At 34.0% G+C, this 23,926-nt stretch overlaps 4 protein-coding genes across 8 annotated transcripts; 1 reads left to right on the top strand and 3 right to left on the bottom strand.

Annotated features, from left to right (window-relative positions):
* Positions 1-521: 521 nt before the first annotated feature.
* LOC105170349 (putative serine/threonine-protein kinase PBL7) lies at positions 522-4,478 on the bottom strand. The gene is made up of 5 exons (XM_011091079.3): positions 4,124-4,478; positions 3,027-3,274; positions 2,660-2,849; positions 2,112-2,503; positions 522-954 (listed from the first exon to the last, which is right to left on the bottom strand). Exons 1-5 carry the CDS (start codon positions 4,236-4,238, stop codon positions 640-642), a joined length of 1,260 nt encoding a protein of 419 aa, XP_011089381.1. The 5' UTR covers positions 4,239-4,478; the 3' UTR covers positions 522-639.
* Positions 4,479-5,405: 927 nt separating this feature from the next.
* On the top strand, positions 5,406-11,580 carry LOC105170348 (Polyketide synthase, enoylreductase family protein). 3 transcript variants are annotated; one of them, XR_002287799.2, is made up of 10 exons: positions 5,406-5,750; positions 6,083-6,214; positions 7,589-7,732; positions 7,804-7,906; positions 8,236-8,335; positions 8,614-8,690; positions 8,766-8,844; positions 9,062-9,209; positions 9,647-9,765; positions 11,336-11,354. XR_002287799.2 is itself a non-coding variant. In XM_088885453.1 (9 exons), exons 1-9 carry the CDS (start codon positions 5,465-5,467, stop codon positions 11,427-11,429), a joined length of 1,122 nt encoding a protein of 373 aa, XP_088741579.1. In that variant the 5' UTR covers positions 5,406-5,464; the 3' UTR covers positions 11,430-11,580. The 3 variants fall into 3 exon arrangements, 2 of the variants coding, with proteins under 2 accessions (XP_088741579.1, XP_011089380.1); XM_088885453.1 differs by lacking the exon at positions 9,062-9,209 and having other exon boundaries at positions 6,095-6,214; positions 11,336-11,580; XM_011091078.3 differs by lacking the exon at positions 9,062-9,209 and having other exon boundaries at positions 5,408-5,750; positions 11,336-11,580.
* A 310-nt stretch (positions 11,581-11,890) lies between these two features.
* Positions 11,891-16,767, bottom strand: LOC105170347 (mitochondrial hydrolase YKR070W). Of its 2 annotated transcripts, none has more exons than XM_088885452.1 (12): positions 16,459-16,767; positions 16,204-16,310; positions 15,809-15,844; positions 15,023-15,096; positions 14,802-14,842; positions 14,484-14,555; positions 14,190-14,391; positions 13,135-13,230; positions 12,966-13,033; positions 12,546-12,732; positions 12,367-12,450; positions 11,891-12,169 (listed from the first exon to the last, which is right to left on the bottom strand). In XM_088885452.1, exons 1-12 carry the CDS (start codon positions 16,578-16,580, stop codon positions 12,101-12,103), a joined length of 1,158 nt encoding a protein of 385 aa, XP_088741578.1. In that variant the 5' UTR covers positions 16,581-16,767; the 3' UTR covers positions 11,891-12,100. The 2 variants fall into 2 exon arrangements, with proteins under 2 accessions (XP_088741578.1, XP_011089378.1); XM_011091076.3 differs by having other exon boundaries at positions 16,204-16,307; positions 16,459-16,766.
* A 946-nt stretch (positions 16,768-17,713) lies between these two features.
* LOC105170346 (mitogen-activated protein kinase homolog NTF6) lies at positions 17,714-20,866 on the bottom strand. Of its 2 annotated transcripts, XM_011091075.3 has the most exons (6): positions 20,493-20,861; positions 20,261-20,390; positions 20,008-20,145; positions 18,715-19,047; positions 18,341-18,524; positions 17,714-18,256 (listed from the first exon to the last, which is right to left on the bottom strand). In XM_011091075.3, the coding sequence occupies exons 1-6, from the start codon at positions 20,657-20,659 to the stop codon at positions 18,093-18,095; spliced, it is 1,116 nt and encodes a 371-aa protein (XP_011089377.1). In that variant the 5' UTR covers positions 20,660-20,861; the 3' UTR covers positions 17,714-18,092. The 2 variants fall into 2 exon arrangements, with proteins under 2 accessions (XP_011089377.1, XP_088741028.1); XM_088884902.1 differs by having other exon boundaries at positions 17,714-18,524; positions 20,493-20,866.
* Between the last annotated feature and the right edge of the window lie 3,060 nt (positions 20,867-23,926).

The raw sequence follows: 23,926 nt of genomic DNA, 5'->3' as shown, positions 1-23,926 counted from the left end.
TTGAATTTGAATCGCGAAAAAAAGAAAAATACATCAAATGAAATGTAATATTAGTTCAAGCGGATAAAAATTTATGCCAAAACTAAAATGCTTTCCGTACTTATTTATTTCTTGTGGGTACTTAAATTTTAATTTTTATCTCAAATATATCTTGATTACATAATTGATTAATAATAATCTACTGTTACAACAATGTCAAGACCATTGTTTACATTTGAAAGACCATCAAGTTGCATATGTTAAATATTTGAACAATTTTTATTTTATGGATCAAAAACTCATGAAATATTTTTAGGAAATTAAATTAGTAAGATGTTTTCAGAATATCATTACAAAAAGACATAAAAAACTTCATTCTTTCTAAGAAACTTTATTGTTTGACTTTGACGTAAAATTTTAGTTTTCAAAGTGAAAAAAGTAATACAAAATTTAATGGGCTAGACCCGGACCAAACTAAGTCGTTTGGGTTTAACATAAGTAAGACTCAATAAGTATTCTATAGGTAGGGTTGGAGTGAGATATATATAAGTAATAATTAGGGGCATTTATTATGTATGAGTCCGAATAGGGTAATACACACCCATTGACCGGCCTATTTATCCAAAACTATAAAGTTACTGACGAGTGTGGAAGAAGAATTTACGCCAGTAATTTGCCTCTCTCATTCTCATCAGCACTTGGACATTTTTGTTTCCCGTCTCGTTTACATCTCCCAGAAGTAGGAATCCTTCCAAGGTTTTGAGGCGAATAGGCATTTGGATCCTGTGTCTGGGCAGCAAGATAGCTTAAAGCTGTAACGACGTCAGCAACTAGTGGCCGCATGTTAGGTTGCTCTTGGACACACATTGCAGCAATTGCTAGAGCTTGGTACAAACCTCTAACCGGATATCGACCTTCCAGCACCGGGTCGGCCATTTGGTGGAACTTTTTGCGGTCCTTGAATAATGGTCTAGCCTGAAAATAACACTTGGATTAGTATACTAAGCTCATTTTACAAGTATACCAGCAGCAGAGATACTCCTTACAGAATCTAAATTTATTGAAGAATTCATAACTCCGACATGCAGGAGAACGTGAATGCAGAAACATCATCCCATCAATCTAGAAATCTTGTTGAAGGGTTGGATATTTTCATCGTTAAATGCTCAAGTTTTCCACGAGAACCATATAGAAGATGGAGACTATCCGGCAACCATCATTATAGACAAAAACATTAATTAATAATGCAATAGGATGTAGAACATGGTTGAATTAATACAAGTTCTTTGCCGACAAAATCCTGATGCCATCAAAATGTGATCAACATACTACAGCTCCATCCTATCAAAACATAGATTGAAGTTAAAGTATGCTTCCATAAACTTTTTGCGTTAATATAGGTGTTACAATTAGCAGAAATGAGAGGGTGAATAATCCCTTGACATGTTTTCTTCTACGCTAAAATAATTATATGGATGTACAATGTATATTAGGCTAGGGGAAAGCAACTCTGTGTACATCAACACGCCATTAACCAACAACTAACAATTATTCCTTGATACTTTCAGCAATTTGGTTCTTTCAGTTTCAGAGTAGAGAAAAATTATGCATAAATAATAGGCATCACAACATGTTCTATGACCAGCATGATGAATCATAAACATCATTTTCACCTCCGTCATTATTCCATATTTGTCAAATTCAACACCAATACCTCCATAAAGCACATCTTAACAAACTAAAAACACAAATATTCGCATTCAAAAAGGAAAGAAAAGAAGTATATTGCATCTCTCAGCTCTCTATTGTTTATAACTGAAGTGATTTTGGATGGCTAGGGAACACAGTAATCCAACAGTTATGCCACAAGGAAGAAGTTTATTCCTAGTTGACAATGGAATTTCAAGAACCACCACTTTGCTGCGTAGTGAAGCTTTATCCAGTTGTTGAATTTAGTACATAAGTTTTATATTCATTAGACCAGGGGTTACAAGAAAGAGTAGCCACTTAGCTTCACGAAAATGGATTATATGATAACATATTAATATAGTATAAATTAATACCCTTTCAGTATCTTTTCTATAGTTTCAAACAACAAAATACCAACACTACTTGAAAATTCAGATGCTTACCCATGCAACTAGATTCGATTCCGTATCCGATGTTATATTGTCAATGGCTCTCCTGCCTGTGATGATCTCGAGAAGCACAACACCAAAACTATATATATCTGACTTGAAGGTAAGTTGGCCAGTCATTGCATATTCAGGTGCACAATATCCATAAGTGCCCATCACTCTGGTGGAGACATGGGTCTGATCTCCGGATGGACCAGCTTTAGCTAAACCAAAATCAGACAGTTTAGGATGGAATCCCTCCCCAAGCAAAATGTTGGAACACTTCAAATCACGGTAGATAACAGGTGTTTTCATCTTGTCATGCAAGTACTCCAACCCTTGTGCTGCACCAGCTGCTATCTTCATCCTTGTGTTCCAATCTAGCCTTTTTCTACTGGGTCGAGGGCCTATAGATTTTAAAAAAAGCATGTAAATCCACCAAATTTTCTATTATTGAAAGTAGCATAACAAAGGAGCAAGAGTACAATGCGAGCAAGTTATAACATGAAAAGAGGAAAGAAAAATAGTACAGAACTAAAACCCATAAGGTGCCTAAGACATACCATATAAATGATCCTCCAATGAACCTAGTGGCATGTACTCGTAGACTAAGAGCCTTTGATCACCCTCAGCACAATAACCAATTAATTTAACAAGATTAGGGTGGTTAACCATACTTAATGTCAAAACTTCAACGACAAATTCCCTTATCCCCTGACAACCGTTGCGATCGAGTTGCTTGACAGCCACAATCTGCATAACACCAAAAATATGCATTTTACATCTTTCACTGGGAAGATATATTAAACAACTTCTCTTGAAGGAGAAGTCCGAATAATTGGTTGTCAAGAAAACAGAGCTAGAAGGTTCAAGAAGTGACATTCACCATAAAATATAGCTTAAGTTACTTTATATAAGTACAAAACTGACCTCACCACCTGGTAGACGACCTTTATAAACTTTTCCAAACCCTCCCTCGCCTAGAAAATTTTCTAACTTGAAGTTCTGGGTTGCAGCAGCTAATTTGACAAGGCTAAAAGTCCGTGCTTGAGGAGCATTGGCCTCTCCATTGGGAGGACTCTTACTAGGCGGCTCCCTGGCTGAGTTCTCCACAGCAGACTGATTTACTACTTTGGAATCTTCCTTCACAAATTTAGGCTGACCGTCCTTCAAAGTAGCTAAACAACATAAAATCCAACATGAGAATGATGCCCCATGAAAACACCGGCAAAAAAGACACAAGAGAACATGTGAAAGGTGTAAAGCTAAAGAATTTGTTCCAATGTGATTTTCACTAAAAATATAGACAACCATAATCACTCTCATTTTGAACTGAAATAACCTGCATAAAAGATAAAAAGTTTTACAAGAATTGCAAATTTCTCCTTCCTAAAGTATGCACCAATTCCACCACTCCGGATACAGTCCTCGAACAAACCAAAAATACTGACCTCACAATCCATCTTACCCCGAGCATTTATAACGCACGCTCACAGCACAAAATTCCATCTTTTCAAACCCCATTATTGCATAATCAAGGAAAAATGAATCAACCTGCCTTGACCAAATAAAGCTAAACACGCACATATCCATGCACACAAATGTAAGATCTCACAAACACAAAGACACTTCAAGAAAACAATTGCCTATAGTAACTCCACAGGTAGAGAACGGTTAAATTTAAATTAGCAAAAAGTTGTTCTTAGAGAGAAGACAAGCTTGGACAAAAAATTCAGAAAATTAAAGGGAGAGATCCTGCATGCAAGTTAATGGAAATAAATCACCCCAAGAAACAGAACCGCATCAAGGTTCACAAAAATTGAAAGAAGGAAAAACAAAAAAAAAAAAAAATTTATTTGATCCACAACACAAAAGGGCCTCGAGGGAAAATTTATCCGAAAACACGCGTTAAGAATCCCAAAATGCAAATAAAAAGATACAAAAAAAAAAAAAAAGAAAAAAATGAAAATCATGGACACAACAATTAAAAAGGAGCCATACCATTCAACAGGCTTGATCATACATACCTGGTGGGATATGTCTATTGTCGTCTCGTCTAAACCAGTTATTCTTGTCGTCGACCGTTCTCCTTATATTTTGTTTCTTAAAAGATGATTCTCCGGAGCACTGGAAACACCCCATTGCCTTGAAATCTTTCACCTTTTCTCTGTATCTCTCTCCTTTCTCTCTCTCTAAATATATACTTCCTATGCGTATCTTTCTCTTGCTTTCTTAGCTATAGACAGAAGAAAACAGAGCCCATTGCAGAGAATGGGAAGAAAGAGTCGCAAAAAGGAAGGTAATTTCTACGGAGAGAAATTTGAGGAAGGAGAGAGAATTAAGGTCCGAACCAAACAATTTTAACTCTTCCACTTTCCTCTAATTTAGTAAATTATATATACTTATCAATCTCTACCTCATTCTTCCTACCTGCATCATCTTTTTTTTCAAATTACATATTTATATAATATTATATTACTTTTTTATAATATAATAATAACACATAATTAATTTATCCATCTATCTATATACTATATATTAAAAATTAAACCAATTGCAAAATTTAAATTTGCTAAAATATCTTTATATATATACTTTTTTTTATATAAATAACCATCTCTTTAATTAATTAATTTGTCGATTACTTTCTTATTTATTTAATTTTCCTCTATCTTATTTAATTGAATAGACAAAAATTAAATGAATTATATAAATCAAACGTGCTTCAATCAATAATAAAATTAGTAATAGAAAAAAATAAAATATATAAAATAATATTATCATTAAAAAATATTTATAATTATAATAAATTTCAGATGAGCTATTTATAATTTATCTTGTAATAAGTCATATTTCATCTTTAAGAAGTAATAGAAATGAGAATAAAGTATATAAATTAATAATTACCTTTAAGGGAAAAAAAAAACCAACATAAGGGTATTTATCGATATTATAAAATAATTGGTATAATTGTATCACAAACCGTCGTATGCAAGTAAAGCTGTCTTTTCAATTTATAGCAGTATATATAAGTATTATATTTTATATTGTATTATTTATAGCATTTTGTTTATTTTTTAAATATATCAAATTCATGATGATTTTATTTTATATTTACCCATCATTAAAGTTATTAATTTGCAAAGTTAAGAATCTAATATTTAATTCACAAAAAGTCACAACTAATTGTTAAAAATATATATAGTTTTAGCTAAAAACTATCAAATTTGATATTTTTGGTCTATAGATTTTCAATAAAACACATTATATAACAAAGAATACGCCGCCGTTCTGCGAATTGTTTTAATTATTTTTGGTTATAATAATTAATAAGTTGCGGGACGGGATAATCGAATTTCAGTCCAACAATGGCGACAGCGAGACTCGTACACCTGAAAGCTGCGCTCCACCGGCGCACATGGGCATCGTCGCCTGCGCCGCCGCCGGCTCTTTTCCGCCTCCCAAACATAGTCGTGCGAGCATTTTCCACCACCATGTCTCCGCCGTCCAAGGCCATCGTCTACGACGAGCAGGGTTCTCCCGACGCCGTATGCAAAGTGAGAGAACTCCCCCCGGTTCCAATAAAGGATAACGATGTTTGCGTCAGGATGCTCGCTGCTCCAATTAATCCCTCCGACGTTAATCGGATTGAAGGTCCGTTCTTCTCTTAGATGTCACTCGGTTCTGAGGTTTGGCGTTTGTGTAATTATGTGGGTTCAGTTTAATGCTTTACAGATTTGTACAGTGCTACTTTTATTCTATTTTCACACTTTAGTTGGCTGAGCTGCTTGTTATTGCCAGAGATCTTTGGTGCTTGAATGAAGTAAAAGTGTAGAAAGATATCCAAAATTTTCCGTCTTTATTTCGTTTTCTTTTTCATATCTGTAAAATCTTGACCTTCTTTTCACATTCTTAGTTACTTTCACTGTTAAGAAAGAGTGTTTGATTCTTTATACTGGGAGTTCCTGAAATTTGGTAGAATGTAGGAGTATATCCAGTGAGGCCTCCGGTACCTGCTATTGGTGGCTATGAGGGGGTGGGAGAGGTACATGCTGTAGGCCCTGCGGTTAAGGGGCTTGGTCCGGGCGATTGGGTCATCCCTTCTCCACCTTCTTCAGGTATGTACATATGAATTTCAACAGGAACTAAATTAGTACTCCTTTTACTTGATGTGTTTGGAGATTTTGGATTGGTTTGGTTAGTCTTTTTTTGTTATAGAAAATGGGAGTAGTGTTGTAAAACACTAATTGATCATTGTTGTTGCTTGATGTTTCACTATTCAACTTAGTGGAATCTATATATTATAAAATAGAAATACTGTGTTCATCAAAATAAGCTCATGCATATGCATACTTGAATAGCCCCTCTAATTCACTTTTTAGAATGTAGAAATAAGGTACTCTTTCTTTTTCCCACTTAAATTTGAATAAAATGTATAGTTATTTATATTTATCCAAAAGAATCCAAGATTGTTTAGATAAATTGTTTAATAACTTAATTTAAACTCAAATTCTTTCTGTATCTAATATATCTTGGTGTAATTATGCATACTAATAACCTTAATTTTTAGAAAGTTGGAAATACTTATAAATTATTTACTTTTGTACTTAAATTCAATAGTGTTTCCATCTACCTAAGATGCTTAAAAATACAACAATTAATTTACTTCATTCGAACAAAATCTATATATTATTATTTTTTTGCTTAAAATCACATCAAGCTATCTCATCAAATAAGTTCAAGTTAATAGTATCTCATATTTTGTGAAATAACTCAACAATAGCACTATATTGAAGTATATATCCTATTTGAATTACTTGATATATACTTTGTTTGAAGGAATCTTCTCTCTATGTACTACATACCTATATCACACTACAATAACAGCAAAACCAAAAATCATTGAGTAAAGTACTACTGATTATATGTTTATTGAGTATCAGCCTTATAAGTTGGCCTTTTGGTCATGTAAAGTTAAGAAAAAACTAAAACTCCCAGTTCAATTCTTTAGATTAGTATAACCTGAAAATTAATATATTAAGCTATACTTTAAATCTAACATTTTTAATACTTCATTTATTTTCTTTTATATACAAAGGTATAAGTCTATAGCTAGTTTGGAGTATAGCTGCCAGAAACTTTTTGTGCTTGGATTTAGTTGATGGCCTGAACATATTCAGGAAAAAAAGAACTATTTCTCAGTAAACATGTAAGAAGTAAAACTAGTAAGTGGTAGCACGCTTAAATGCCAATTCAAGAAACTACAACATAGAAACTGCTATTTCCCAGCAGTTACTTTTTCAGTCAGTATGACCAACGGAAAGGTTAAAAAGAAACGCTGATACCCTTTCCTGAATTCGTTGGAGATGTTATTTGGCAGCTATTTTCTACTGCCAAAGATCAGAGAATTTGAGGTTTGGGTCCTCAAGATGTTAGTCTAGCTGCCTTTCAGTTTGTTTATATTCTACATTCTGTGAACTGTTTCTGCTCAGGTACATGGCAGACGTATGTTGTCAAAGAGCAAAGTGTATGGCATAGAATTGATAAGAGCACTCCTATGGAGTATGCTGCCACTATAACTGTAAATCCTTTGACTGCCCTGAGAATGCTTGAGGACTTCGTGGACCTAAAATCAGGTTCCATCCATACCACAAGTGATTTATAGGTGCCTTTTCCTGCTGCTCCCTAATTTAGTGAAGTGAAATAGGAGATGCTGTTGTTCAGAATGGTGCTACAAGCATCGTGGGGCAGTGTATCATTCAGCTTGCACGGGTTCGAGGTATCCACTCTATTAACATTATCAGGGACAGGTGAACTTTCTTTTGCCATGAGACTTGTGAGGACTCATTTACATGTGTCAATGTATGACTATCTCATACTGATATGCTAGAGATTTGGGCTTTCCAGAATTATTTTTCTTGACCTGAATCTTTTTGCTGAAAACCGGGTGTTTTATGGTCCAATGCCAACTATTCCACCCCATAGTTGAAACATTGACATCCAAGGGAACAGGGTGTTAGAAATGCTAATGAGCAGTTTTATCTGATATTACATATCGAATCACCATCCTTCAGCTTGCATCAAGCATAAAACATATCATGCTGGCAGTTGTCTCACATTATAAGATCTAATGTATCAGGGCTGGATCCGATGAAGTAAAACAAAAGCTCAAGGAGCTCGGTGCAGATGAAGTGTTTACTGAGAGCCAGCTGGATGTTAAAAATGTGAAGAGCCTGCTGGTATTATGTGCAAACTATCAATAGTCTCCACATGAATGGAATAACTACTCACTCTCAGATTCAATATTTGTATTGATTCTTTGGATGTTTTATCACTTAATGGTACTTTTGAACTAGCTTTCTCTTTGCATTTGAAGTTGTAATACTGAGTCATCTTCTGACATCAATGATAATTTGCATTTGTCATTCCTCAGTCTCCTTTGACATCATTGGTGATTTGCGTTTAGTCATTCTTCAGTCTTTGTTGAAGTTATTAATCCATGTCTGACCTTTTGCAGGCTGATATACCAGAACCCGCATTAGGATTTAACTGTGTTGGTGGAAATGCCGCTTCGTTGGTTCTTAAATTCCTGAAGTGAGACTTAATATATGCTTCTAGAATATGTTTTTGTTGTGATTTTTCTGAGACCTGTAATATTCTTGTCTCCAGGTATGGTGGAACTATGGTTACATATGGTGGAATGTCGAAGAAACCTATAACTGTCTCCACTTCATCTTTTATATTCAAGGTCCATATTGAAGATTCTCACATGTTTTGTTGCTCCATCCTGTTAACTTTTATTTCAGAGCTGATTTTGCATGATTTTATACAAAAGGAAATGATTTTGGGAAAGACATTTAACACTAATACTGAGGAGCTAATGTGTTTGATATGTTGTGCATATTTAAAGTATCTAAAAGACAAATCCACTGTAGCTAAATAGAATCTGATTTCTTACCTTCCAGTGGCACCATTCAAGAAAACAAAATTGATGCTAGAAAAGCTTTAAGAATTAAGAATACAAGTCTGCAAGAAGGAAAGCTGCTATTTGTCACCCTGAGTACTCTCCCTACTCCCTTGGTGTTGAGATACCACTGTACAATTGATGTCCAGGTGAATATGCAACTCACATTTCTTTATGAAGGCTTGTGGATGTTTATTCTTCTTGGTGGCTTTTGCAAAAGATCTAATAACATCTTTCTTATGTCTATTTCTACTTGGCTCAAATCGAGAAAGGTGTAATCACATCCAATTTAACTGCAAATTAACCAAGCTGTTCTTGGATGGCTTGATGTCTGCTAAATTATTCAGCATACAAAATTGAGAACGGCCTAAGGGAGGCCTTGATAGACTCATGTATGCATATGATTAAAATCCACCAGTATATGAAGTAAATACCTGAATCTGTGTTGGATCGTTAATCAAGCCAAGTACAAGCAGAAGTTGTTAATTTCTATGTATCAAGTTTGAGCTACTTCTAATTGCATCCATATGTTTCCTAGTACATCCCTCTTAACATGTATGATATGACTTTTTCTCTCCGTTTGCAGGACTTATCCTTGAGAGGATTTTGGTTGCAGAAATGGATGAGTTCTGAAAAAGCAAAAGAGTGTAGGGACATGATAGATTACCTTTTGAGTCTGACCCGCTCTGGTGAACTGAAATACGAGTATGATCTCTTTATCTCTGTTTTCCTGTCCCCATTTGTGTCTCGTCTTGAAAAAGCAAAAATGCAAGAATGTTGCTAGCTTGCTGCAGGTTTATGCTTGCCAATAGTTACATTTCCTTAATTATCTTCGCTTGCTTTGGGCAAAATCATCATGTCTAAATAGTTGTCCGTTGTTCCACATTTCTCCGGAATATGCTTGAATTCTCAGCTACTTCGACCAAAGTACATGCTTGAATTACTTAGTGATTGTTTTCAAGGGCCTGTGTTTTTTAAAAAAGTAATTTAATTTTAGATATTCATTGAAGACCAGCTGGTAGTAATAGTTGGAAACATTTGAATTTTGTGAATTAGTAAAAAGTGTTGCAAGAAGTGGGAAGGGAATTTTTGGTAAAAAAAAAAAAAAAAAAAAGTGAGTTATCCTTGGAATAAATTTACGAAAGGTTATAATATCCTTAAATTCAATGTTTTTACCTCTTTCTCTGTTGTCTTTCCATTTATCCATGTCTCCTTTGTAATTAAAAAAGTAATTAACAGGAGTTAGTCAGTATATTATTTTATACTCTATAGTTAGAAATAATGATATTACAGGGTTAATTTAGCTAAATCAAAAAATAAATAAATAAAAACTTTTACGGACATTCATACTTTTATATATAGTATAGATACGGATTTTCTCTTTTTTTTAATTGTCACTTGTATAGTTTCCTTTCTAAATTGTCAGCGTGCATTTTCCATATATAATGCCTTATCGTTATTGCATGCCTCCCAATATGTTGACTTGCCTAAGTTGAAAATATCATTATATGCAGTTAGTTGAAAATCTTACCTTAAATGTATTATATTATATAGCCTCTATTGAATTAAAAATTCTTAATATGTTTAAATCTTCTAGCAAAAATTTAAGTAGTCTAGATGATTTAGTCTAAGTACGTTTTCAACAAAGTTAAACGGTTGCCTTCTGTGAACAACTTTGGAAGAGACAACTTTCTTCTTCCATACCTATACCTTATTTGTTATTAAACGATATTAGTTAGTTAAAACCACATATTTTTCTTTCGCAGTTGAGGAAATACTAGTGAGATATACAGTTTTATATGATACGTATACAATAAGTACATATGTATGTATGTGTACATATAAAATATATATAGATTTTAGGGGATATAGACTATTGTTTATGTGTATTTTTATGTTTATATATACAGATAGGTGTATATATGCTGCTGCATATTATAGATTTATAGTGACGGAGGTGAGGAGGGAGAAAACAAGAAGCAAAATGTTCCATCTTTTTTCATTAATAACTAAAGTTCAAATCAACCATGAATACCATAAACATATAAAAGTACTCCCTTCGATACTTCTGGAAAGTGAGTGGTTGTAGCTCTTTGGTGCAGAAGTTCAGAAGCAAAAACAGTCACAAAATGCTCCAATAAAACAAAAAGTAGAAAATCAAACTTTATTAAGCTGTTGCAAGGAGGCCTTTATTTCTTTGAAATCAACTTTTGTGCTCCTGCTAGTTAACATGTCGAAATCACTCACCAATGCATGACCTGTTTGGCAATTGCAGGATGGAGCTGTGTCCTTTTGATCAGTTTCCCACAGCATTGGATAAGGCCCTTGGAAAGCTAGGAAGTCAACCCAAGCAAGTGATCAAATTCTAACTTCGATAAATTATAAAGCAAAAAGGGATTCCAGATGACAATTTGTATATTGTAGTCAGGACGAAGGTTTTCTTTGTTCAAGTCAAAGAGGGCACAGAAGAGCTGTAACCCAACAAGCATTTCATCAGAATAGATTTCCCTTTGAATTGAACTCCCATTTCCGCGTCTTGATCTTTTTCTGGCTTAAAGGAATTATTTTGTCACTACTGACTTAATAAGCTATATTTGCATCCTCAGACAGAATTCCTAAAAGGAAAGCAAAAGTTCTGCCCTTCTGGCAGCCATGCCTCAGACAAATCTATACTCCTTTCAATAGAAGTCATGCAACAAATAATTGTTTCATCGTCTAAATCATCATGAGGCTTCCCATGAAAAGAGGCGAATTTGGTTATTTGTGTTCGTCACTGTTTCACGTGTTTTAGAAACAAGAAGTAAAGCTCAAACAGTTTTGCAGTTTGGGGTTAAACAACAACAGATAAAAGTTACATCTCGATGAAAAATTTTGATGTTCAGTGCTCCGTGCTTAACAATACATATGAAGGTCATATTTCGAATCCTCAAATGGAAAAACGAAGATTGGTATGCCAATGAAGGATCCATGAGATGTTCACTTGAATCCAATGAGGTTTAACTCCACAATAAGAGACCGATAACTTTTCTATCTTCAGAGGTCAATAATGAGGTTGAAATGTCTCCCTGCTCAAAATGTAATCCACTGCCTCTTCGACAGTATCAACAACCTGCAGGTAACAAAGTAACCTTTATTTAATAGATCAACTTATGTTTAACTTTTGGGTGAGAACCTAGATACCATAGACCGTAGCCATTTCGTAACAGAAAAGCTTTTCAGTTTTTATCAAGACATTTTGTCTAAGCTACTTAAAAAGAAGCTGTCTATCGCAACTGGGCAAAAATGCCGTCATAAGAAGTCTATTACCATATCTGCTGGATATATTGGGTGATTGTCCTTTCCTTTGAAAACCCCCGACCTTGTCAAGATCGAAAACCAAGGTTGTCCTGCCTGGATAATAATCCAATAGCTTATATGTTAGTAATAATAGCATACAAAATTAGGAAAACAGAAAAGAGAAACACAATTGTTAGCTAAGAACAAACCTTCCAAGCCCCATTAATGTCGACGGAGGGATTGTCTCCAATCATATATAGGGTTTTGAAAGGATATTGTTCATTAACACGATGGTTTATGGTAGAAGGTAGTTGCATCAGTACATTTTCAGCATTCTTGAATACAGATGGATTTGGTTTTCCATAAGATGTGTACTCCAGAGAATTGGGGTAAACTCTGTGCATACAAGTATATCTGTTAGGGTGGAACAGATTCATATACAATACAATTCAGAAGTAGGATCACACCATTTCTTTCCAAACAAAATCAATTGAACTATATCAAGTAATATGTTTCCTTCTTCTGAATGGTGTCATATTAGCTTTCATATTACTTCAAAGATGCCACCATTTTTTTCCTTCTTTTTCCTACTTGGACTATATCAATTGACAGTACCTGAAAAACATTACCTGTTGTAGATGGATTCTAATGCAATTCTGAAAGCACCCATGCCAAGACGTTCAGTTGGAAATAGACCCTACCTTTGATGGCACTTCATTAGTAATGGTTTAGAAATAGATATAACAAACTAATATAGGCCATCCAAATATGGGTTCCATAACTAAAAGGCAAACTAACCTGATAGGAAAGGTCATCATTTGCAAAATATAGAGGTGGTTGGCTAGAAATCTCTCTTCCCGGAAGACCTCCAGTGCTCAAAATGTCGCACAAAACCTGCAATTTCCTTCTATCTGCTCAGTTTGGAGTTTTGATGGCCATGTAATGAAGTGCCAAAGCAATTTAGAAGGAACTCATCCAGTTGTGTTCGACAGCTTAATACGCACATTGATCACAACAGAAAGGGAGGTAACGGAGATGCCAATATTCGTCAGAAAAGATCAGGGAGCTCATAGCTCACCAAACATTGGCTTAGAACCAAATATATACTTGTACTATGTAATTGTCGAGAGAAAATAACAATTCCAGAAACTCTCTGACTTGTGCCTAGGATATCATAAAAGAACCTCTATATATGAAAACAAAATAGATCAACATATGCATAAATACTGTGGTTTAGGTTAAAAATCGAAACAAGTCCAAGTTGCCTCAAAGTTCATAACCTCGAATTGATAATTTCCAATCATATTAAGTAAGATTAAATGAAAGGTTACTTGAATTTGAATCAGCTGAGCTATGAGCCAGGTAGGCTCCGTATGGTTTCAGTTCATATTAAGTAAAATAAGTATATAATAACACATACAAAATTATAGATGTCAAAAACCAAGCTTATTGGGCCTCACACTCGGGTTGAACTTATTTGAGCTTTTCCCAGCATCAAGTTTGTTGATCCATCCTTTTAACTTTAACTGAAGTACAGGCTTCTTGAAACTAATAGGAGCCCAAGTAGGTCAAAATTCCATTTGTTCTTGATTAGCTTATGTGATGAGAATAAAATAATTAGTACAATAAAAACAAACAATAGGAACAAATGATTTTTTATGCAGTGAATTTTGCATATTGTGAACACCTTCAGCTAGAGAATAAAGTTCTTTAACTACATAACATCAAGTAGAGCTCTAAACAAAAGTTATTTTACATACAAACAAACAAAGATTAAACTATATTAATATGCTATGGATGATGCTATCCACAATTTTAAATTGAAAATAGACAATACTAAGATAGAAACACACCTGGATATCCCTGCTCCAATCAACAGAATCACTAACAACGAATACAGCTTCTACTCTCTGTGAACAAGGATCATTTTTCCTCTCCACTTCTCTGGAAGAGCTTCTCTGATAACCAGCCTGTTCGTTAGTCCAATTCTTATATTGCTCCAGTGGATCAATATGTTTGAAATAAGAAGCATATTCATCAATGGAAAGAACATTTCTGAAAAGTTATGGGCAAAAGCAAATTAGAACAAGATTGGGCCATGTTGAAGAAGTATACATGAGTACATAAAAAGGAAAAGGATAGCATACTTAAAACCATATTCAGACATAACTCTCGCAGGTTCTCCTTTTCCAACAGCAATAATAAGTTCATTCTCAAATCTGCAAAAAGAAGACAAGGTAAGAAAGATCTTTCACATTTTCCAGAAGCAATGTTACTTCGCCAATGCAACTTTCAAGGGAGACGCGGTAGTTTCTATTTTCTAATGTTCAATGAAAATTTTATAAAAAGCTAATCCATATAACTCAAAGGAGCCGAGAGATACTTATTCTCTTGTCAAATCATCCTTCCAGACATCTGATATATTTATATCCAGCAATAACCCTTACTGGAATGAGATAGGCTACCTATTCATTAGCTGCCTGAAAGGTGAATGCCCCTGTATAACCTGCAACCATAGTGCGCCACGAATTGGTTAATACCAAAGGGCCATACGCTTCAAAAATTAGAGGACTTACAAATACAAAATACCTTCACATATTTAAGCAAAGTTTCTAGACAAAAACAAACGTAGAGAAAAAATAGATGAATGAAATTTATGAGCATGAAAACAGTTGCATTGTAAAACCTGGGAAGCTAAAATAGGGACGCCCAGTAACTTGCTCAACTCTGTTGCTCTTTTAGATTCAGGAACACCACCACCTATTAGTACACTAAAAGAAGAGTCAATATAGCACATAAGTTACAATGTCAAAATCATGTAATCTTGTGGCATCTAAAGTCATGCAACACAAAATGACTTTCTCATTCACTAATGATGGTCTTTTGAGGGGATACATCATCAGATAACTGCATGAAGATAAACAGAAAGTACAAAAACTTTTCTATTTGTGTCTCCATATTTTTGAGCCACTGAATTGCTGCTGAAAACTATACAAACTGGTGACGGAAAAGAGAAGTATACATAAAATAAACCAAAGCACTTCTATATTATAATAATCCAGGTACAATAGAGAATAGTAACTATTGAAAGATCAAATTCCAATTAGGACATCATCCTTCTATTAGTGATGTCAATTTGATTTTTAACAATATATTCAAAATTGAAACCTTAGTTACCAATGCAGCACCTCGTTGAAATAAAGAAAACTGAATGCTGTGCTGCTCCACTTGACAAGTACTGGTATCCCAGCAGAAGCTTCATTATAGTTATCTATTACAAGTCTAATTTTGTACATCCATTAACGCACACACCCAAAAAAAAAAAAGAAAAAATCTATGCATCACAGAATGATTAACAAATCAAGGTATAAAAGTACAAATAACACCTTCCAGGGGAAAAAAAACAAAAAAAGATGAGCCACAGAAACCCAATATATTAAACACTGAAAAGGGGAATGTGTGAGCCACTTACCATTCGTCAGGAAAACATAGGGAAATCTCAAGGCACCTGCCATCAGAACAGGAACAACTTTGGAGTTACAAACATTTACACTATCAAAATACTATTACTATTCCTAAGCACATGTAAGTACAACAAATGATGCACTTAGAAGTCAATGAGTAGCCTCTCAAAGCTTCATATCTCAAACAAAATCTTATCCTGCACTTCCATGCTGTCCTTCAAGAGCAAAATACTAGATTGAGCAACTAAGTTTAACACGTAATTACGTACAAATGACAACCACAATACATTATCGGCAGGTAAAGTACCAAAACATTACGCAAGGCAGTACAATAAACTTTTTTCCGGTCAAGTTCCAAATTGAAAATCAGAATAAAAAAAAGAGTAGACGAGTCTTCAATTACCGGAATCATCATATAATCTCTTCAAAGCCTGTGGAGAACCGCCGATGGGAGTGTCGCCTCGCAGAATCACGCCATCAATGTCGAACGCAATGCCGAATGATGCACTGCTAGAAATAAAAAAATTAAGACTTGATATTAAATCTAATTTGCGGCACAGTAATTCTCACACACGCAGATAATTATATAAAAATCAGAACATATCACACATAAATGCGTTTTTGTGAGTGAAAGAACGGAGAGAAAGTAAGTGAGTACGAGTGAAGAGACTGCGAGTGAATTTGATGCGAGAAAAAGCTGCGATTGCCGGAAATCGGAGAAACTCTGAGCCGATTTTGTGTAGAAGCTGCGGCTTTTCTCAAAATTTGAAGAAACCTCATTTTTACAACAGTAATTTGCGGATTTATTATCGAAGGTGTGTAGTGGAGGAGATCTTTGAATTGATGCACTGCACTGTATGTAAAGCTGTTCTTTCAATTTTTTTAAGAAATTAAACTGATAAGTTTTGGCGAGAAAGTAAGAAATTTATAGTTCGTTTCTTTCTCGCATTTTAGTTGGGGATCTAGGGTGTGCATTCTACATGAATATGAAGAAAAAAAATTGAACGAAGGATGGAATTTTTAAATAATATTAAGGTTAAATTTGAACATGTCTTGAAGTATAGCATAATTATGAATACCTTTCGTTATTTGAAAATTACAAATACCCTCATGATATTGATAAAACTATATAATCCTTGAATGGAGTTATGAAATTATCAACTTTGCCCTTACCGTATTTTTTTTATTTTTTTTAAAAATAAAAATTTATAAAAAAAATTGAACGGGATAGATTGAAAATTTTGAAAATTATCCACTTAATCCATATAAAATAATTTTTTTTAAAATCAATAAAATTTTAATTTTTAATTCAAAAATACATTTTAATCAATTCACCATAAAAATTAAAAAGGTATTGGTAATTTTTTAAAAAACGAGAGAGTAATCCTAATTATATCAAATCTCAGAAGATGACGTTGTAATTTATGTTAATAAGAGCTCAAAATGTTATAAAGTAAAGATGTTCCCTTATGTTCTTCTACTTATTGCTTTAGCTTTTTATGAAAACAAATCTATAAAATAAAAGCTTGAAATCAAAAGATTATGATACCAAAATCTAAAACCTTTTCCAGAAATTGGATAGTGATTCACCATTTCACGGTATCAAATTGGAAGATGGGTAAAAATCCCAAAAGCAAAATGATAATACCTACAGATGTAATTGATGGTCATTGTACAATCATGCTTTCAGGTGATAGAAACTTTGGGAAGAGATAAACTTCCAGTCTTCCACACAGATAAATTCAGGAGAGGGCCTGGTAAACTGCAATGGTTGTGAACTATAAACCCAATTCTCCATCCAGCTCAATGCTGGAAAAGGAAAACTCTGCTCCAACTATGAACCAGACTCCACCATGGTGGTCTGTGAAAAATCAATAGATAATGAAACGAAGCATGATAAATCAACAGCCACAAGACAGAAAATAACAGACATGGGATATCTCAGGGAACAAGTTTCAGACATCGTCGGGACTTTTTGATCTTGCACCCGTTATACTTCTTAGGAAACACAAAATTGCAGAATCTATTACAACATTATGGCTGAATGGATATACTCCATCATTGGATCGACTTTGCTGGGGAATGGATTCTTGGAGATAAAGTTGAATCCGATGCTTACATAGCTATTTCTTTGTCTTGCATGAGCCACCATATCTCCTCATGGTCCAGATTATATAGGAATGTTTACCTTATACAACACATTAACACACATGACAAACGAAAAATCATGTATTTACACTCGACCAAAACAAACATGAAGCCTCGAGCACCACAAGACAGAGATGGCCACATCTATTCCGGGTTGAAGGTGAGAGACTCCCTCCATATTAGCTCCTTTATGTCCTCTTCGCTTAAAGATGATTGTTCAAAATCAAACACAAAAGGAGATGGACAAGTAGGTTCCTCATTGATCTCATGGAGACTTGATAAAAATGGATGATTTAGTGCTTCCTCAACTTTAAACATTGAAAGTAAATGACTCAGTAATGGTATATAAATGTTAAAATGATCCAAGCATAAAATAACACCGGGATGCATACCAGAAATACGTTTAGCAGGATCAAAGACGAGCATTTTCTCTGCAAGATCTATTGCAACAGGGGATACATCTGGGAACTTCTGAGAAAGAGGTTGCTTAGGCACATGGGGGAGCTGCTTGACATATCTCCGAGCATTTTCACTCCTTAAAAATCCAAGATCGGAATCTTCAGGGGATCCCAGCAGCTGTTCCGTAATTTTTAACAAAAGGTTCAGTCATTATCAATCACCACGCTACATCTTTCTACAAGAAAAACTAAAGTAATCTACGCCCTAATGAAAAACTATAATCCTTAAGGACAACAATATTTTAAATGTTCTCCAAAACTCTAAGGAACATGTATGTGTCAGGTTAGCAAGGGAAGGAGAATAATACCTCATTTATCAGCCCCAGCTGCTGAACATAGTCTTTACCTGGAAAAAGAGGCTCTCTTTTGATAATCTCCATCAATATACAACCAACTGACCACATATCAATTGCTGCAGTATACTCAGAACAGTTGAGCAATAATTCAGGAGCTCGATACCATCTGGTTACAACATATTCAGTCATAAAATCTGTCTCCGACGTGGTTCTTGCAAGTCCAAAGTCACAAATCTTCAGGTCACAATTGGCATTCAGAAGCAAATTGCTGGGTTTCAAATCACGGTGCAGAACATCGGCAGAATGTATGTATTTAAGTCCTCGCAATAGCTGGTAAAGGAAATACTGCCAAAGAAAGAGACGGGCAACGAATAAACAATTTAAATTCTGCAAATAATAACATATATATGAAACACCACTCTGAGGTCAGCAAACAAAAGAACCATGAGGCATTTGGCAAAATATTGTCTTTACAGGACTTATTCCTGAGGTTAGAATATCCAAGTTCAAAAGACTAAGCTATTAAATTATATTAGACTTCAGGATCACATTTGGAATGTAAAATATGTAATACTCGTTATGACAAGTTGTATTATCAGTCATATTGTCTATGTAAGACAAATACCAAGACATGCCAAAATTAGATTTTTAAAAATCCAATTTGAGAACAAACCATTGTCGCACGGAGTATAATATAGTGAAACCTTTTCATCCATATGAAAGATAATATTTCTCAGGGATATGGCAAAATAGCAAAACCACAGTCCATATTACTAATTATGTTCATCTTATTCTCTGAGACTCGATTACTTCGTGCATTTTCGAGTCCCATGGATGGAAAAACATGCATGAGCCAATAAATTTGATCAAATTATGCATCAATGAGGGAACACTAATAAAGTTGCAAAAGAGAAGATTATCAAATTGAAAAATAGGAGTATACAGGCAGGTAGACAAATCATAGTTGATAGTCAAGGTATCAGCAATTATATTGAATCATGAAGCAACTGCATTATAAAATTCTCAATCAAAACATTTCAAATCAAATATTATTAACAAACCTAAATTGGACTACAGAGCATTTTTGTTTTCTAGTATAGCCAGAGCATAAAAACCTAGAATCATACATTACGTCAGATGAAGTAGCTTATCCAAGACAATTGGACAAATGAAACCAGCTAACAATCATAAACCTCAGTTAGAAAGTAGAAAAAGCTAATAATAGTAACGACAAACAAATGAACACGAGAAACAATGGATTGATAACAATAAAAAAACTATCGCTAACTGTCATCACAAACTTACTTGACAGTGGTCCTCAGTAAGTTCCTGTGACGAGCATATTATCTGGTGCAGATCAGTATCCATCAGTTCGTACGCAATGTATACATCATTGAAATCCTCTTTATCAGGAGGCCGTATAATATCCTTAATTTTAATAACCTGAACACCCAAAACTAACACGTAATTCAATTAAATCCCTACAATTAAAATGTAAACAAGCACACAAACAACCTAAACCAAAGAAAAACTAAAACGCATCAAAAGCTTCTCCCACATTTTCGTGATCCATGTGCGTCAGAAGCTTGATTTCGCGCAAAGTCCTCTTCGCATCAATCCTGTTATCAAAAGCATTCGCAATTCTCTTAATCGCCACCTCTTCCTTCGTCTCGGCGTTCGTAGCAGAGCTGGCGTAATAAATCACACCAAATCAACAAAAATCAGATACGCGCCACACACACACGACTGCACCTAGAGACTACGACAACCTCAAAAGTAAAGGAAATTACCACACGAGACCGTAAGCGCCGCGGCCAACGGGAGCAATTGGAGGTATGTACTTGGAGGGAACCTCAAAGAGGTTGCCGAGGACGTTGTACTGAACGAATCTTCCACCATGGATGGGGACTCCCTTTACTTGAACAGCAGAACCATTGGAGTCGTTTTCCTTTTCCATTTCCTTTTCCTTGAGGGAAACTTGTTCAATTTTTGCAGCACTTTCGCCTCAGCTTTTATGAAATTCAAGAGGAAAAGTGAAAGGAGGGAACGTGGGGGAAGGGTTTTGGGGGTGGTATCGAGTGCGGAAGCGCCTTTGGTGGGGCTCTCTGGGAGGTTTTCGCGTTTCAAATTTTGAAAGCTTTGATCCCTAACTAGATTTGAAATATTAGAGGGGCACTGTCGCACACTATTATGCTTTCTTTTTGCGATTTGTATAATTGTCGTGTCGGTATTATATTATCTTTTCCCTTTTAAAGGTTGAAATTATAATTAATTTGTAATTCTGATAATTGACATTTGGTAGCTTTTAAGATTATTTTTTTCCATATTTGATTTTTTTTAATACCTTTACCTTTACAATAAATTAAAATTACAACTAAAAAATGTAATAATCTCTATAGCAAATAATAAGGTATACTTACACAAACACTCTATATTCTTAATAAACTTTCAGGTACGATTCTGCGACGGTACTAATTAATTTACCCTTTTCCTTTTTAAAATTATTAATAGGATGGATGTTGGGTCAAATAATTTGGGTTCAGTTAGTTGAGGTCAGGTATTCGAACTTTCAAGTAGCTATTTTAGCTGTTCGGTCCTAAATCAAAATTTGTCAGGCAATCGACTTTCGAGTATTCACATTTTTTTTTAATTAAAAAATAAAAATTCGAGCCTTTGAATGAACGATTCAGAGGCAAAATTTTGGCTTTGAAAGAGGCTCAATCAATTTCAAATTTCATTTTTGCAGCTAATAAAATTAATAAAAGTAATAACATTCATCTTAATAAGTTTACAATCAATTAAATCCACATGTCATAATAAAAATAAAACAATAGTACAATTTTTTACAATGAATAAATGATAATCAACACATCATTCAGATTTTCATTAAAATTAAGTGTTCTTGGGTTTACAATAAATAATAGAAATTTGAATATACTATTATCTAAACAACAAAAGAAAAGGAAAATAATACTAAAATTTGGATTTTGTAGTCTTATCAACCATCTCTTGTGACTTTTAGAAATTCAGGAATTTGAGAGAAGAAGAGGAATTTTTGTTGGATTTCGAACTTAATAGTTGGGAGGGAAGAAAAATATTAAAGAGCAAATGATAGAACTTACACCGCTAACTTGTAATCCTAAACCCAAATATGATTTTACACGTAATCTTTACTCCAAAAAAAAAAAATGGGTTATCCGATTGGGTAGTTCGAGTAGGAGAATCCTACCCAAACCCCGATCTAACTTTTTAATTTCAAGTATTCAGTAATTTAATACCCAATATAAAAAAAAATCGAAAAAACTACCCGAACCCAATCAAGTTGGGTCGGGATCCAAACTATCCAGCTCAAGTGCCCACCGCTAATTATTAGTACTCCTTTAGTTAATGTAGCGCATTTGGTGTTTGTATAAAATTCTTTAAACAAACATGAGGTGTTTACAAATTCTTTAAAATTCAGTGTTTCGTCACTGAATAGAGAGTACTTATAATTTTACAAATTACATTAGCTATTTTTGTGATTAAATTTAACTTCAGAGGCTTCGGCATAATTTATCCAAAAAGGAAAAAAAATGGCAACACATTTCTTTAAATTTTTAAAAAGAGAAGTTCACTAACTTCAGCATTACTACAATTCACAATGAATCATGTGTTTCGCTCCACAATTGAGTAAATAATTTATTTAAGAGATGATATATTTAATATAATTTGTTATAAAGTGCTCATAAGAAAGGTAGAATATTTAGGAAAAAAGTAAATCCCAACAAGAAATTTATTCCAAGTGGATAGTTATAATGTTGTGATTTATTCGAAAAAATCTGTTCAAAAGTGACAATCAAACGAATATCGCTTTTATAATTTTCATATGTAGAAATTTGGTTGAGATGATTCCCGACCCTTGTGCTTTTGTGGAATAAAACGTGATTTTTCATCAGAAATAAATGGCTATATTTTGACGATTTCTCTGTTTGAGAATATGATGTGTTTGGTTTTAATTAGTTTGTGTGACAATTAAATGATGATGTAGACCAATCAAACCACTACGGTCTGTTTATATGGGTTAAAAGATGATGATGTAAATTATTTAAAAAGTATATAAATAAATATATTTTATTTTTATCATGATTTTGAAAATCGACATTAGTAATAGAAATGAACTATAAAATGCTTAAATAGTTTTCTTTTTCTTTTTTCTTTTTTTGTTTGATAGAAAAATGATGACAGTGTTAAAATGATATAAATTCAAAAAGGTGACAATGCAATTAGGACCAACTCAAGTGACTTTAATGGGATCAAGCAGCACTAGTCCGTTATCCTTCTCTTGAAGAGTGAAAAGTAATCGTTGATATGAACTAACATGATGTAATGCCGTTTACTTTAAGGTCACCTTTCTATCAACTACTCAAAATTGAAATAGAGTTGCAAAAACAATGCATACAACATATTTAACTAAAAAATCCCAAGGAAATGAACTTAAATTAGGAAATTTCTAATCTATCAATGGAATATGGTCTATTTACGGTGATTAAAAGATGACGCATACCATTTGAAATATATATAAATCAACATGCTTTTATTTTTATGACGATTTCAAAATTTATAATAGAAATGAATCAAAAACAATGTTTAAATATTCATTACTTGTAACGAAAATGCTTAAATTTCTGAAATATTTTTAATAACATATGTTATAAAGAAAAAAGTGCATGAAGGTGACTGTTCAATTAGGATCAACCTAATTGACTTGAAACGGGTAGGGCTAGATTAAAGCTACTTGAATCCAGCCAGTCAAATAGTCCTAATGTCCAAACATCTTGGTGCCCTTACTAGAGTTACAAGCCCACGCTGCTGAGTCAATAAGCAATCTAAGCAGGCCATAATATAATAAGCAAGTGTTAGAAAGTTATTATTTACCATTACTTTACTCAAAATTAAAATGAAATTAAAGAAACAATACATACAACATATTCAACTAAAAAAACTCGAAGGAGATGAACTTAAACTTGGAAATCTATGATCAACAAAAAACAAGAGAAACACACATTACTATTACAATCTCAACACAAAAGTTATAATACATCCATCTCAGGGCTTCACAGACTCTAAGCAGATTGGACGGAGAAAGAACACACACAAAAAAAAACAAGAAAAAAAAAGGTGTTGCGCAAAATTGACCTACAAGATCAAGACAACAATAGAACTTTTTAGAGCCTTTTGGTTCCCC

Source organism: Sesamum indicum, linkage group LG9 (assembly GCF_026168435.1).
Source record: "Sesamum indicum cultivar Baizhima isolate 11 linkage group LG9, ASM2616843v1, whole genome shotgun sequence".
NCBI lineage: Eukaryota > Viridiplantae > Streptophyta > Magnoliopsida > Lamiales > Pedaliaceae > Sesamum > Sesamum indicum.
The sequence above is the reverse complement of the archived record's forward strand: the minus strand, read 5'-3'. Positions and strand labels throughout refer to the sequence as shown.